The sequence below is a fragment of the Scomber japonicus genome, chromosome 6, assembly GCF_027409825.1.
Source record: "Scomber japonicus isolate fScoJap1 chromosome 6, fScoJap1.pri, whole genome shotgun sequence".
Lineage (NCBI taxonomy): Eukaryota > Metazoa > Chordata > Actinopteri > Scombriformes > Scombridae > Scomber > Scomber japonicus.
The window spans coordinates 30659874-30671361 of NC_070583.1; the positions used below are offsets into that span (position 1 = coordinate 30659874).

Consider the following 11488-nt stretch of genomic DNA (forward strand, 5'->3'; position numbering starts at 1 on the left):
CATTCATACGATTGATTTATTTTATTTATATTTATATGTTTATACAACTGATTTATTTCGCGTATCGCGTTTTGAGTCTGGGGGCGTTTTTTCCAAGCAGAGTTGCCGTACATAACCGTCCAAGATGGTGGACGATCGAGAACGCTACTGCGCATGTCAGACTCACATCGGGTAGGCGACTCACATCGGGTAGTGACAGGCAGCACTCATCCTCCAGGCCGCTTCGAACGCCGCCGTTAAAACTACAACAGACGAAGAAGAAATGGAACGGGTTCACTTCCGTGTTAAAATCTTATGAATGAGCTTTAACTTCCCTCTGCAGCTCGCTAACTAGTCTCACCAGCTGCATCTCTGCTCTGTAAAGACGACAACCACCACAGCTATCATCAAATCAGCAAAACATGGATTACACTGCGGCTCAGAGCGGCTTCAGACAGCGTAAGTTACGTACGTGCTTTAATCATTACAAATCAGAGTCCTTTTATACAACTAAATTAATGGCTGCGTGTTAAATTACATCTTGTGCTTGCTAGCTTTAAATCACACGTAAACGAAACTAAATGGTGACGTTATCTCTCTGTTTCAGCCACTTATCATAAATAAATACGTATTAAAATGTAAAATTAACTACTGTAATTAACACTTGCACACACTGGAGATTATAATTAGCTCTGTCTTAAGTGAACTAGGTCATCTTATTTTGCTTTCTGTGTAACCCTAACCCTCTGTTTGGGACATTTTTAGCTGAGTGACTTTGTGGTGCTCACTGACATTTAAAATGAATCTCCAGTGTTGTAATATAGCTAATTTACCTATAACGTGTTTGTACTGTAATGTTACAGCAACTAAAGTTTAAGTAAAGCTCCCAAATTGATCTGGATTAGTGTTATTATAGGTCTATTTTAATTCCTGGAAAAGTTATGAAGTGAGGAAAAAATGGTAAATGGAAGTAGGTCAATGTTTTGGAAAAGTTTTGGATTAGGGATGACCCAATCTGATATCAAAAATAATGGATATAAGAGTAGATTAGTTTAATATGAATGCACTGATCATCAACTGATATACTTTTAGCTTTTTAATATCTTCTAATGTGTGATCTAGGGCCAAACGCTTCATTTAGTGAGATGAAAGTGTCAAAACAGCTGTTAAAAATGTTCTGGGGGAGGACCCTTTATTAAACTACTTAAATTAAACCAATAGCATAACATGATGTGCTCTTACGATGACTAAAGTAATACGCTCCCTCTTGCCTCAGGGAATGGAGATAAAAGAGCTGCTGTGACTAGTTCAACACAGAAGCATTTGGGTGTTTGCAAACTGTGTATTTTTTATAAGGTTCACACGAAGCCAAAGGCACCGTCATAAAATGTTCAGTTTGTGTGCTACAGATGTTCACCACTCTGACTTTCACCTTCTGTTAAAGACAGGTGTCCCTAATGGTGCCTGAACTATTATTATCAGTTAACAGACAACGCACAAACAGCTATGTGTCACACTTTTTATGATGGTTTATGTTTATGATGTGCTGTCAGACAAGACTAGATAAGTAAATTAATCCAAAGTGATCCTACTTTATGACTTGTGTGTTTATGTGTCTGCAGGAAGTGATATATAACGCTGATAAGAAACTCAAATACCAAAACAGCCACAGGGCTTAAGTGCTGCTAATGGGCTTAAAAGTCTGTTTTCATTCGGTTTCATTCACAAATAGCAAGGCACGAAAATAAACACATACTAATAATAATAATAATAATGATAATAATAATAAATAATAATAAATACTTTATTTTTGGATAGGGACAGTGCACATTGATGATCATCGATATTTAAACATCTCTATAAACATGCCAGATTATAGCAAAGCTGCTAATTTGCATCCGTAGTCCCTAGTAATGCATTAGGATTGTGCCGAGCTGATGAGATTTTTTATTTTAAAAAAGGAGGAAATCTCACCAAAAATAATAACATGAAAGGTTGAAGTTTAGGGAGAGGGAAAGTTTAAATTTGAGTTTTTGTCACCATTTGGTCAAGTATTTTTTCCACATCTCTGGTTTCTCTTCTTGTTCTGCCTTTGCATCGGCTTGCTTTACTAATTCTGTCCACTAACAATTGCCTAAAAATGTAAAAAAGTGATTCAAGAGATTCAGATCTAGCCCTGTTCCTTTCCTTTTTTAATTTTTAATTTTTATTTATTATTATTTTTGTTTTAATTGATTTATTTTATTTTTTTGTTTCCCTTAATTTATTTATTTATTTATTATTATTATTATTATTTTATTTTATTTATTTATTTATTATTATTATTATTATTATTATTATTTATTTTATTATTTTTTATGTTGTTTTGGTTTGGTTTTTTGCAAGGTTGTCACTATTATTATTTTCTATTGTTTAGTTGTTACAATCAATTTTGTACTATCTCCATTGTCTATTAATGCGTCATGTTATTTGGCTGTAACTTGTTATAACTTGTATTCTTGTTTAAAAAATTAAAAAAACATTTGATCACAAAAACAAGAGATTCAGATCTTACTCCTCTGTGTACATTATCTTTCATATCTTCTTTTTTTCATAACCACTTTGTTCCTTTCCTGTCACCCAGAGCCAGATATGCGTCAGAGAACCGGTGCCATGGACGGTTCAGATGGCAGCCAGCTGTTTGAGGATACCAGTGGAGTTGGTTTGGGACCACAGATGGGCTACAGGTGCGAGCTCCGCCAGCTACGCAGACGCTCGGCTGGATGTTTAACTGTTGAATCAAACTTAGTTGAAACACTGACGCAAAGAGAGGTTTCACAGCAGCAGCTCACTGTCAGTCAGGGTTATTATAGCTTTGACATTTCCATATTTAGTTTTTCAGTTTGATTTGCTTTTTTATTTCAGTTTAGTTTTAGTGAGTTTAACAGGTGATTCAGTAGTTTTAGTTTAGTTTTTATTTAGTTTTAGTCTTAGTTTGAGTTTTTTTCAGGTATTAGGAGGAAAGCTTTGATTAGTAGAAGCTGAAAAGGATGAAATAATGCTGATGCTGAGGTAAAATGAGTTGTGTTTGTGATCTCTACTGGTAGTAGCCCATTAATTGAAGGAGTCAAACTGAGCAAAATACAGTAAAAATGGAGAAAATAAAAATAAAACTAAGCTTTTTATCTGCAATTCAGTTTAGTTTTAATTAGTTTTGCATTGTTCATTGTAGTTTTTATTTAGTTTTCATACAAAACTCTCTTTTTAATTTTTATTTCAGTTAAATAAATTACTTTTTCACTGCTAGTTTTAGTTTTAGTTAACTAATAATAACCCTGGTGTCAATGTTTAAATGTTTTGACTGAAGGACAATCTGAAACTTTAGACTTCATTTATCGATTAGTTTGACTCTTTGAAGTAGAGCTGGATGATTATGGCAAAAATCATAATCACCATTATTTTGATCGATATTGAAATCGCGATTATAAAACACGATTATTCATAGATTTGTAAACATAAGCATTTATTGAACCACCAGAACTCAACTTGAAATATTTATTTGAACAGCACAATCAGAAATAAATTAAATAACAATAATCGTTTTAAGTCGATTATTACGTTTTTATAATCGTGGGAGGCCAAAATCGATATCGCAATTAAGATTCAATTAATGGTCCAGCCCTACTTTGAAGTATAAATGACAGTAAGCATCTGAATTCACTTTGTGTTCATTCAGCTTCACCGTCATTTGCATCATCTCCTCAGGACAGATGTGTCTCTATGCTCGTATCAGTTGAGCTGATAGATCATGATGCTCTCTCAGCTGATATGTTACCGTGTGTTTTGTTGACAGGAACCAGCCGGTCGGGCCTCAGGCGGCAGGTTTCGCTGGCCAGTCCCTCCTCTCAGACCCCATGTCTAACCTGGCCATGGTGTATGGAAGCTCACTGGCATCACAGGGGAGAGAAATGGTGGATAAAAATGTAAGACTGACTGACAAACGTTACTCTTGACTGAATCCTGCAAAAAATGACGATGATGATGACGATGATGAAGAAGAAGTGTTTTAAGTTGACTTGTTTTCATGAATAACCTGCCAGATACAAAATGACCTTAACCTTTGTGTCGTCCTCCTGGGCCGTATTGACCCTGTCTGTTTTGACTGTTCCTTCTTTCCTTCTTCCAACCCCCTTTCTTCCTTCCTTCTGTCCTTCCTTCCTCCTTCCCTCCTTCTTTACTTTTCTCCTTGCTTCCTTCTTTCCTCCCTCCCTCCTTGTCTCTTTCTTTCCTCCCCATGACCTTCCTTCTGTCCTTTCTATTTCCTTTCCTTCCTCCCTCCTTTCCTTCCTTCCTTTCTTCCCTCCTTCCTTCCTCCCTCCCTCCTTTCCTTCCTTCCTTCCTTCCTTCCTTTCTCCCTCCTTTCCTTCCTTCCTTCTTCCTTCCTCCCTTCCTTCCTTCCTTCCTCCCCCCTCCTTTCCTCCCTTCTTTCCTTTCCTCCCTTCCTTCCTTTCCTTTCTTCCTTCCTCCCTCCTTTCCTTCTTTCCTTCCCTCCTTCCTTCCTTGACTCGAGGACAACAGGAGGGTTAAAATAGACATAAAACAGAAATTAAATAGTTTCCCAGTCTGATCTGAAGAGTAACTCATGTGTCTCTTTTCTTTCTTATATCAGCTGGACCGGTTCATCCCAATCTCTAAACTGAAGTACTACTTTGCTGTGGACACAGTGTACGTGGGAAAGAAACTTGGTCTTCTAGTTTTCCCTTATATGCACGAGGTAGGTCTGCTGCTCACACCTGCTGAATGCACCCTGCTGGATCTGACCGTGTTTCCCATGTGGAGTTAATCCTGTGCATGTGGGGAATATGCAGATTCTCTTTCATGGACCTCTGAGCTTTCGCTTATATGCAGAAAATAGATCTAGCTTCTAATTGTGCATGAAATAGCTGTAGTGCAAATTCCCTCCTCTACATGTACACAGTGATCTTTGAGACTGTATAGTAGTTGTTTCTTACTGACCTACACATACACACACCTCTGCATCAGGGTTATTATAGTTAACGAAAACTAAGACTAAAATTAAAACTAGCAATGAAAAAATAATAATAATAATATTTGATGTCACACATTCTTTCATGCTTTTCAGCTTTCTCTTAATACCTGAAAAACTAAGATTAAGACTAAAACTAAATAACAACTAAACTGAAACTAGTCAGTTCCTTCAAAATAAAACCAAACTAAAACTAGTCAATTCCTTCAAAATAAAACCAAACTAAAAACTAGTCAATTCCTTCAAAATAAAACCTAAACTAAAACTAGTCAATTCCTTCAAAATAAAACCTAAACTAAAACTAGTCAATTCCTTCAAAATAAAACCTAAACTAAAACTAGTCAATTCTTTCAAAATAAAACCTAAACTAAAACTACTAAATCACTTGTTAAACTCACTAAAACTAAACTGAAATAAAAACGCAACCTGAAAAACTAAATAAAAATAAAAACTATAATAACCTTGCTCTGCATAGATATGTCTTTATTTGTTAGTTATCAGGTTTTAAGTGTGTGATCATGTGTGTTGTAGAACTGGGAAGTAAGCTACCAGCAGGATACTCCTGTGGCTCCACGCTTTGACGTGAACGCTCCCGATCTTTACATTCCTGCCATGGGCTTCATCACGTACGTGCTGGTGGCTGGACTGGCCCTCGGCACACAGAACAGGTACCAAGACATCCATGTGTCTGTCAGTGTGATACCTGCTGCCTGCTACAGTGGATAATACGCTCTTATTTAATGCTTTATGAACAATTACATTAATGAAACTAGTGGTCATTAACCTTTGTGTCGTCCTTCCGGGTCAAATTGACCTCTTTGTTTTTGACTGTTCCTTCTGTCCTTCCTTCCTTCCTTCCTTCCTTCCTTCCTCTTTTCCTCCTTCTTTCTTTCCTCTGTCCTTCTTTCCTTCCTTCCTCTTTTCCTCCCTCCCTCCTATCTTCCTCCCTTCCTTCCTTCCTTCCTCTCTCCCTTCCTTCCTCCATTCCTCCCTTCCTCCTTTCTTTCCTTCTTCCTTCCTTCCTTCCTTCCTTCCTCCCTCCGTTCCTTCCTTCTTCCTCTCTTCCTTCCTCCTCCCTTCCTTCCTCCTTTCCTTCCATCTTCCTCCCTTCCTTCTTTCCTCCCTTCCTCCCTCCCTCCTTCTTTCTTTCCTCTGTCCTTCTTTCCTTCCTTCCTCTTTTCCTCCCTCCCTCCTATCTTCCTCCCTTCCTTCCTTCCTTCCTCTCTCCCTTCCTTCCTCCATTCCTCCCTTCCTCCTTTCTTTCCTTCTTCCTTCCTTCCTTCCTTCCTTCCTCCCTCCGTTCCTTCCTTCTTCCTCTCTTCCTTCCTCCTCCCTTCCTTCCTCCTTTCCTTCCATCTTCCTCCCTTCCTTCTTTCCTCCCTTCCTCCCTCCCTCCTTCTTTCTTTCCTCTGTCCTTCTTTTCTTCCTTCCTCTTTTCCTCCCTCCCTCCTATCTTCCTCCCTCCTTCCTTCCTCTCTCCCTCCTTTCCTCCTTCCTTCCTTCTTCCTCTCTTCCTTCCTCCCTTCCTTCCTTTCTTCCCTCCTTCCTCCCTCCCTCCTTTCTTTCCTTCTTCCTTCCTCCCTTCCTCCTTTCTTTCCTTCCTTCCTTCCTCCCTTCCTTCCTTCTTCCTCCCTCCCTTCCATCTTCCTCCCTTCCTTTCTTGACTCGAGGACAACAGGAGGGTTAACGTCCAGTTATTTACATTTGAACAATCTCCAGTGTCTTTATCTAAAAATGAGCGAATCATTTTGTGCACCCCTCAGATTTTCTCCAGAGCTGCTGGGAGTTCAGGCCAGCTCAGCATTTGTGTGGCTCGTCATGGAAGTCCTGGCAGTCCTCCTGTCGCTCTACCTTGTCACCGTTAACACCGACCTCACAACCATAGACCTGCTAGCCTTCTCTGGCTACAAATATGTTGGGTATGTATATTTTTTGAGGTGTTGGTTGGCTGCTGCCCCCAAACCTCATTTTGCTCAATCCATCATAATATAATTCCTAGTTTTTACATTTTATATCTCTTTTCTTGTCTTTCTAATAGCCAATATCTCCTTTGAAAGTATTTTTTGACTTGTGTTTCCTTTTCTTAGTGTAATAACTCAATTGTTATATAGCTGAATAATGACGCTGTGTCTCCATCTTCTCCTCGTTTCTTCAGGATGATCGTAGGTGTAGTTGCGGGACTGTTATTTGGGAGGCCAGCGTATTATCTCTCTTTACTGTGGTGCTGTGTTGCCATCTTTGTCTTTATGGTGAGTAGCAACATGAAGTTTTTGTTATTATTTAAATTAATATATGAACTTATGAAACAATAGATGACGCACGCTCACCAGGGGGCAGAATAGATGAAAAGTGATGGTCATGATAACTTACTTCTGTACACCATTTAGAGCAGGCGTGTCAAACTCATTTTCATTCAAGGGCCACATACAGCCCAATTTGATCTCATGTGGGCCGGACCATTAAAAAGATGGAAGGAAGGAGAGAAGAAAAAAAGGAAGGAAGGAGCGAACGAAAAGGAGACAGGAAAGAAAGATGGAAGGAAGGAGGGAGGGAGGGAAGAAAGATATGATGGACGGACAGAATGATGGAAGGAAAAAAGGGAGGAAGGACAGAAGAAAGGAAGTAAGGAAAGATGGAAGGATGGATAAAAGGAACAAAAAGAAGACAGGAAGGAAAGAAAGGGAGGAAGGAAATATGGAAGGAAGGACAGAAGGAAGGAAAGCAGCGCGGAAGGAAGGGAGGAAAGGAAAGGAAAGAAGGAAGGGAGGAAGGGAAAGAAGGAAGGAAAGGAGGGAGGGAGGAAGAAGTAAGGAACGGAGGGAAGGAAGGAAGGGAGGAAGATAGGAGGGAGGGAGGAAAAGAGGGAGGAAGGAAGGAAGGAAGGAAGGAAGGTGGGCCGGATTGGACCCCTCAGTGGGCCGGTTCTGGCCCACGGGCGGCATGTTTGACATCACTGATTTAGAGTTTAGCTCTAGTTTTATATTTTCAGCTCTTAATAAATAACTTAATGCTCGGCTAAGATGACACATGTACTCTATCCACCAGCACATTTGTTTTAATTCCACAAGTATGTACAGAGATGCCCTCAACCTCAATACTGAGCGCCAGCATCAAAATTCCTGCAGTCTGCCAGGAGAACCTGCCAGAAACTAGCTGTACTGTACGCCAGATGTCTAGAGCAGAAATGTGTTATATTAGATGTCTGAACACTTGGAACAATGATGTACTTTGTGCTGGAAATCATGTTGAAAAAGGAACATTATATAATCAGTCACTAACACCTTACGTCTGAGTAATATGTACTGTTATTGGTCCTCTGTTCTGAACCCTGGCTGCACACACACACACACACACACACACACACACACACACACACACGTACACACACACACACACGTACACACACAAAAAAAACTTTAAATAATGTGTTGACAGATAAAGACACAAATGCAATTAAAGATATAATTGTACAACCACTCTTTTATAAATTAACCTCAGATTCCTCCAACAGTTTCACTGGAAGGAAAGAGGGAAGGTAGGAGGGAGGGAGAAAGGAAAAGAGGAAGGAAAGAAGGACGGAGGGAAGGAAAGAAGGAGGGAGGACAGAAGGAAGGGAGGAAAGAGAGAGGAAGGAACGAAAGAGAGAAGGAGGGAGGACGGAAGGAAGGGAGGGAGGAGGGAGGAGGAAGGAAGGAAAGGAGGGAGGGAGGGAAGGAAAGAAGGAGGGAGGACAGAAGGAAGGGAGGAAATAGAGAGGACGGAACGAAAGAGAGGAGGAAGGACGGAAGGAAGGAAGGGAGGAGGAAGGAAGGAAAGGAGAGAGGGAGGGAGGGAGGAAGGAAGGAAAGACGGAAAGGAAGGAAGGAAGAAGGAAGGTAGGAGGGACGGAGAAAGGAAGAGAGGAAAGGAAGGAGGGAAGGACAGAAGGAGGGATGGAGGAAGAAAGGAAAAGAGGAAGGAAGCTGTGGTTAATGTCTACTTTACTTGATTAGAACTATGTAAAGATCATACACAAGTTTTCAAACTCCTTTAAAGATATGCAACCTTTGCTGTCATGGCAACAGTGAACACCACCATTAACTGACATGAGCAAGATTAAGTCGATTAGAGTTTCTAAATGTCGGTATTGAAATCTCCAAAGCAAATATATTGTTAATCCATCTCATGATGATCTAGTAGGAGGGTACCTCAGCTGACACTTAAGACATGTCTGTTGATTTAAAGAACATCTTTCCCGGGTTTTCTCTCCTCAGATCCGTACTCTGCGTCTGAAGCTGTTATCTGAGGCGGCAGCAGAGGGGCGGCTGGTGAGAGGAACCAGAAACCAGTTGAGGATGTACCTCACCATGTCTATAGCAGCGGCACAACCCATCTTCATGTACTGGCTCACTTACCACCTCGTCAGATAAAACCAGGAACACACACACACACACACACACAGACACACACACACACACACACACACACACACACACACACACACACACACACAGTAGTAGTGTAGAAGATGAACTTGGCTCGTCCCCTAAAAAACACACAAACACATACATCGATGAAGCTGGACTTGAATGAAACACACACTGGACGCAGTCGTCTGGGTAACCATCTCACGAGTCCCCAGACTTAAAGACAGAAGTACACGTTAAACAAGACTCACTCCATCTACGCATGGAGCAAGAACAACATGCTACAAGACGATTACGAGAAGATCTGAGGCTTTAATGTCTTTTCTCTCAGAGCACAGCTGCATTTCATTGCTATTGCCTTTTTTTTTTTTTTTTTTTTTGTTATGTAATGTCTCCAAAACATTTGTAGCAACTGGCTTTAAGTTGTTGTTTTTTTCTATACTGTTGTAATTATATGTTAATTATGTTTTTTTTAGGCATATTTAAGTATCTATGTTTGTTTGTTTGTTTGTTTGTTTTGTAGTAATTGTTTATTACTGAGTCTGAAATATCTCATACGGGATTTTTTTGTCTGAGCCGACAGAAGAAAAGCACACTAACCTCACACAAACCGTCCATATAGCGAAAAAAGGAAAAAAAAAAAAAGAAAGTTTGAAAGTGATCAGCTGCTTTCGACCGGAACGACTTCTTCTTCTTCTCTGGTCTTTTTTTATGTTTGGTTCGTAGGTGAGGAAATACCTGCTCTGTCATCTGGACTATGATCTGTATGTATGATCCATTTTTATCTGTTTAGTCTTTTTTTTTTCATATGTGCTTCGTTTACATGTTATAAGCTTTTGCTGCCTGACGACTCTTCAATAGAAATATCAACTGTGTGTAAAACCACAATGACACGTCAATGTGATTTTGATATCCTTTTAAAAAAATTCAAGTAAATTATTTTACTGCTTTTCATATTGAAAGTCAGATGGAATAAAGAAATGAAGAGATAGTCTGTTCTGTGAAAATTGTCTCCTTGAGATACTTGAAATATATCAGAATTGCTTTCATTAATGTGCTTATGGATCATATAATGTCACTATAAAACAAACATACTGTCTATTCTTGTTTTATGTAGCCAATCTTTAACTTTAAGTCAAACCAGGGTTGAATCCACTTTATATATTAAAGTCAGGAACTTCTTCAAAATTCAGGATCTTTGCATTGTCCTCAGATTAAACTTGCTTAAAATGCTCATGTCAGTTAACTTAGGTGCCAATAAAGTTTTTTTTTTTTTTTTTTAACAAATATGACAAAAGTGCAAGTTCTCATTTAAATAGAAACAATGAAGCTGAACAAGCATCTCCATTAAGATCAATTATTCTGTGATACAGGTGATTAAAAACATTTCATTATGAATGGACTCCAGCTTTTTGTCTGTCATATTAAACTGAAAGCACACAAACTGTCAAATCATTGAAAAGCTGATTGATACTGTTAAGGTGAATAAAGTCTGGTGGAGCTACTCAGGTGTGAGCTGTGTTTATTGTTTTTTTTCTTTTTAATATCAGAAAACTCCTGCAGCTAACAGATTCATAATGAACCAGTTACAGAGGAGAAAAAAAATTGACCCCATCTGTTTTGACTGTGTCTTTCTTTCCTCCCTCCCTCCTTCTCTCTTTCTTTCCTTCCCTCCCTTACTTCCTTCTTTCCTCCCTCCCACCTACTTTCCTTCCTTCTCTCCCTCCTTCCTTCTTTCCTCCCTCCCTCCTACCTTCCTTCCTTCCCTCCTTCCTCCCTCCTTTCCTTCCTTCCCCCCTCCCTCCTTTCCTTCCTTCCTTCCTCCTCCCTCCTTTCTTTCCGTCTTCCTCCCTTCCTCCCTCCTTTCCTTCCTTCTTCTTCTTCCTAACTTCCTTCCTTGACTCGAGGACGACAGGAGGGTTAAGTGAAATGTTTGCATGTTTTAAATTTAATGTGGGTATTAAACCTGCTGTTAACTACAAGTTCTGTCCACTGCAGATTGAAACAAACCAATTCATCCTGTAGTGCTTTAATGAAGAACAACAAAACTGGTTTTAAACATTTAATTTCCAACAGA

The 11488-nt window shown here is 39.5% G+C and overlaps 1 protein-coding gene across 1 annotated transcript; it reads left to right on the forward strand.

The window, feature by feature from the left end:
* The first annotated feature begins 304 nt into the window (after window positions 1-304).
* Window positions 305-10733, forward strand: yif1b (Yip1 interacting factor homolog B (S. cerevisiae)). The gene is made up of 8 exons (XM_053320899.1): window positions 305-438; window positions 2603-2705; window positions 3812-3941; window positions 4628-4732; window positions 5537-5673; window positions 6769-6924; window positions 7161-7254; window positions 9259-10733. Exons 1-8 carry the CDS (start codon window positions 402-404, stop codon window positions 9412-9414), a joined length of 918 nt encoding a protein of 305 aa, XP_053176874.1. The 5' UTR covers window positions 305-401; the 3' UTR covers window positions 9415-10733.
* Window positions 10734-11488: the final 755 nt, after the last annotated feature.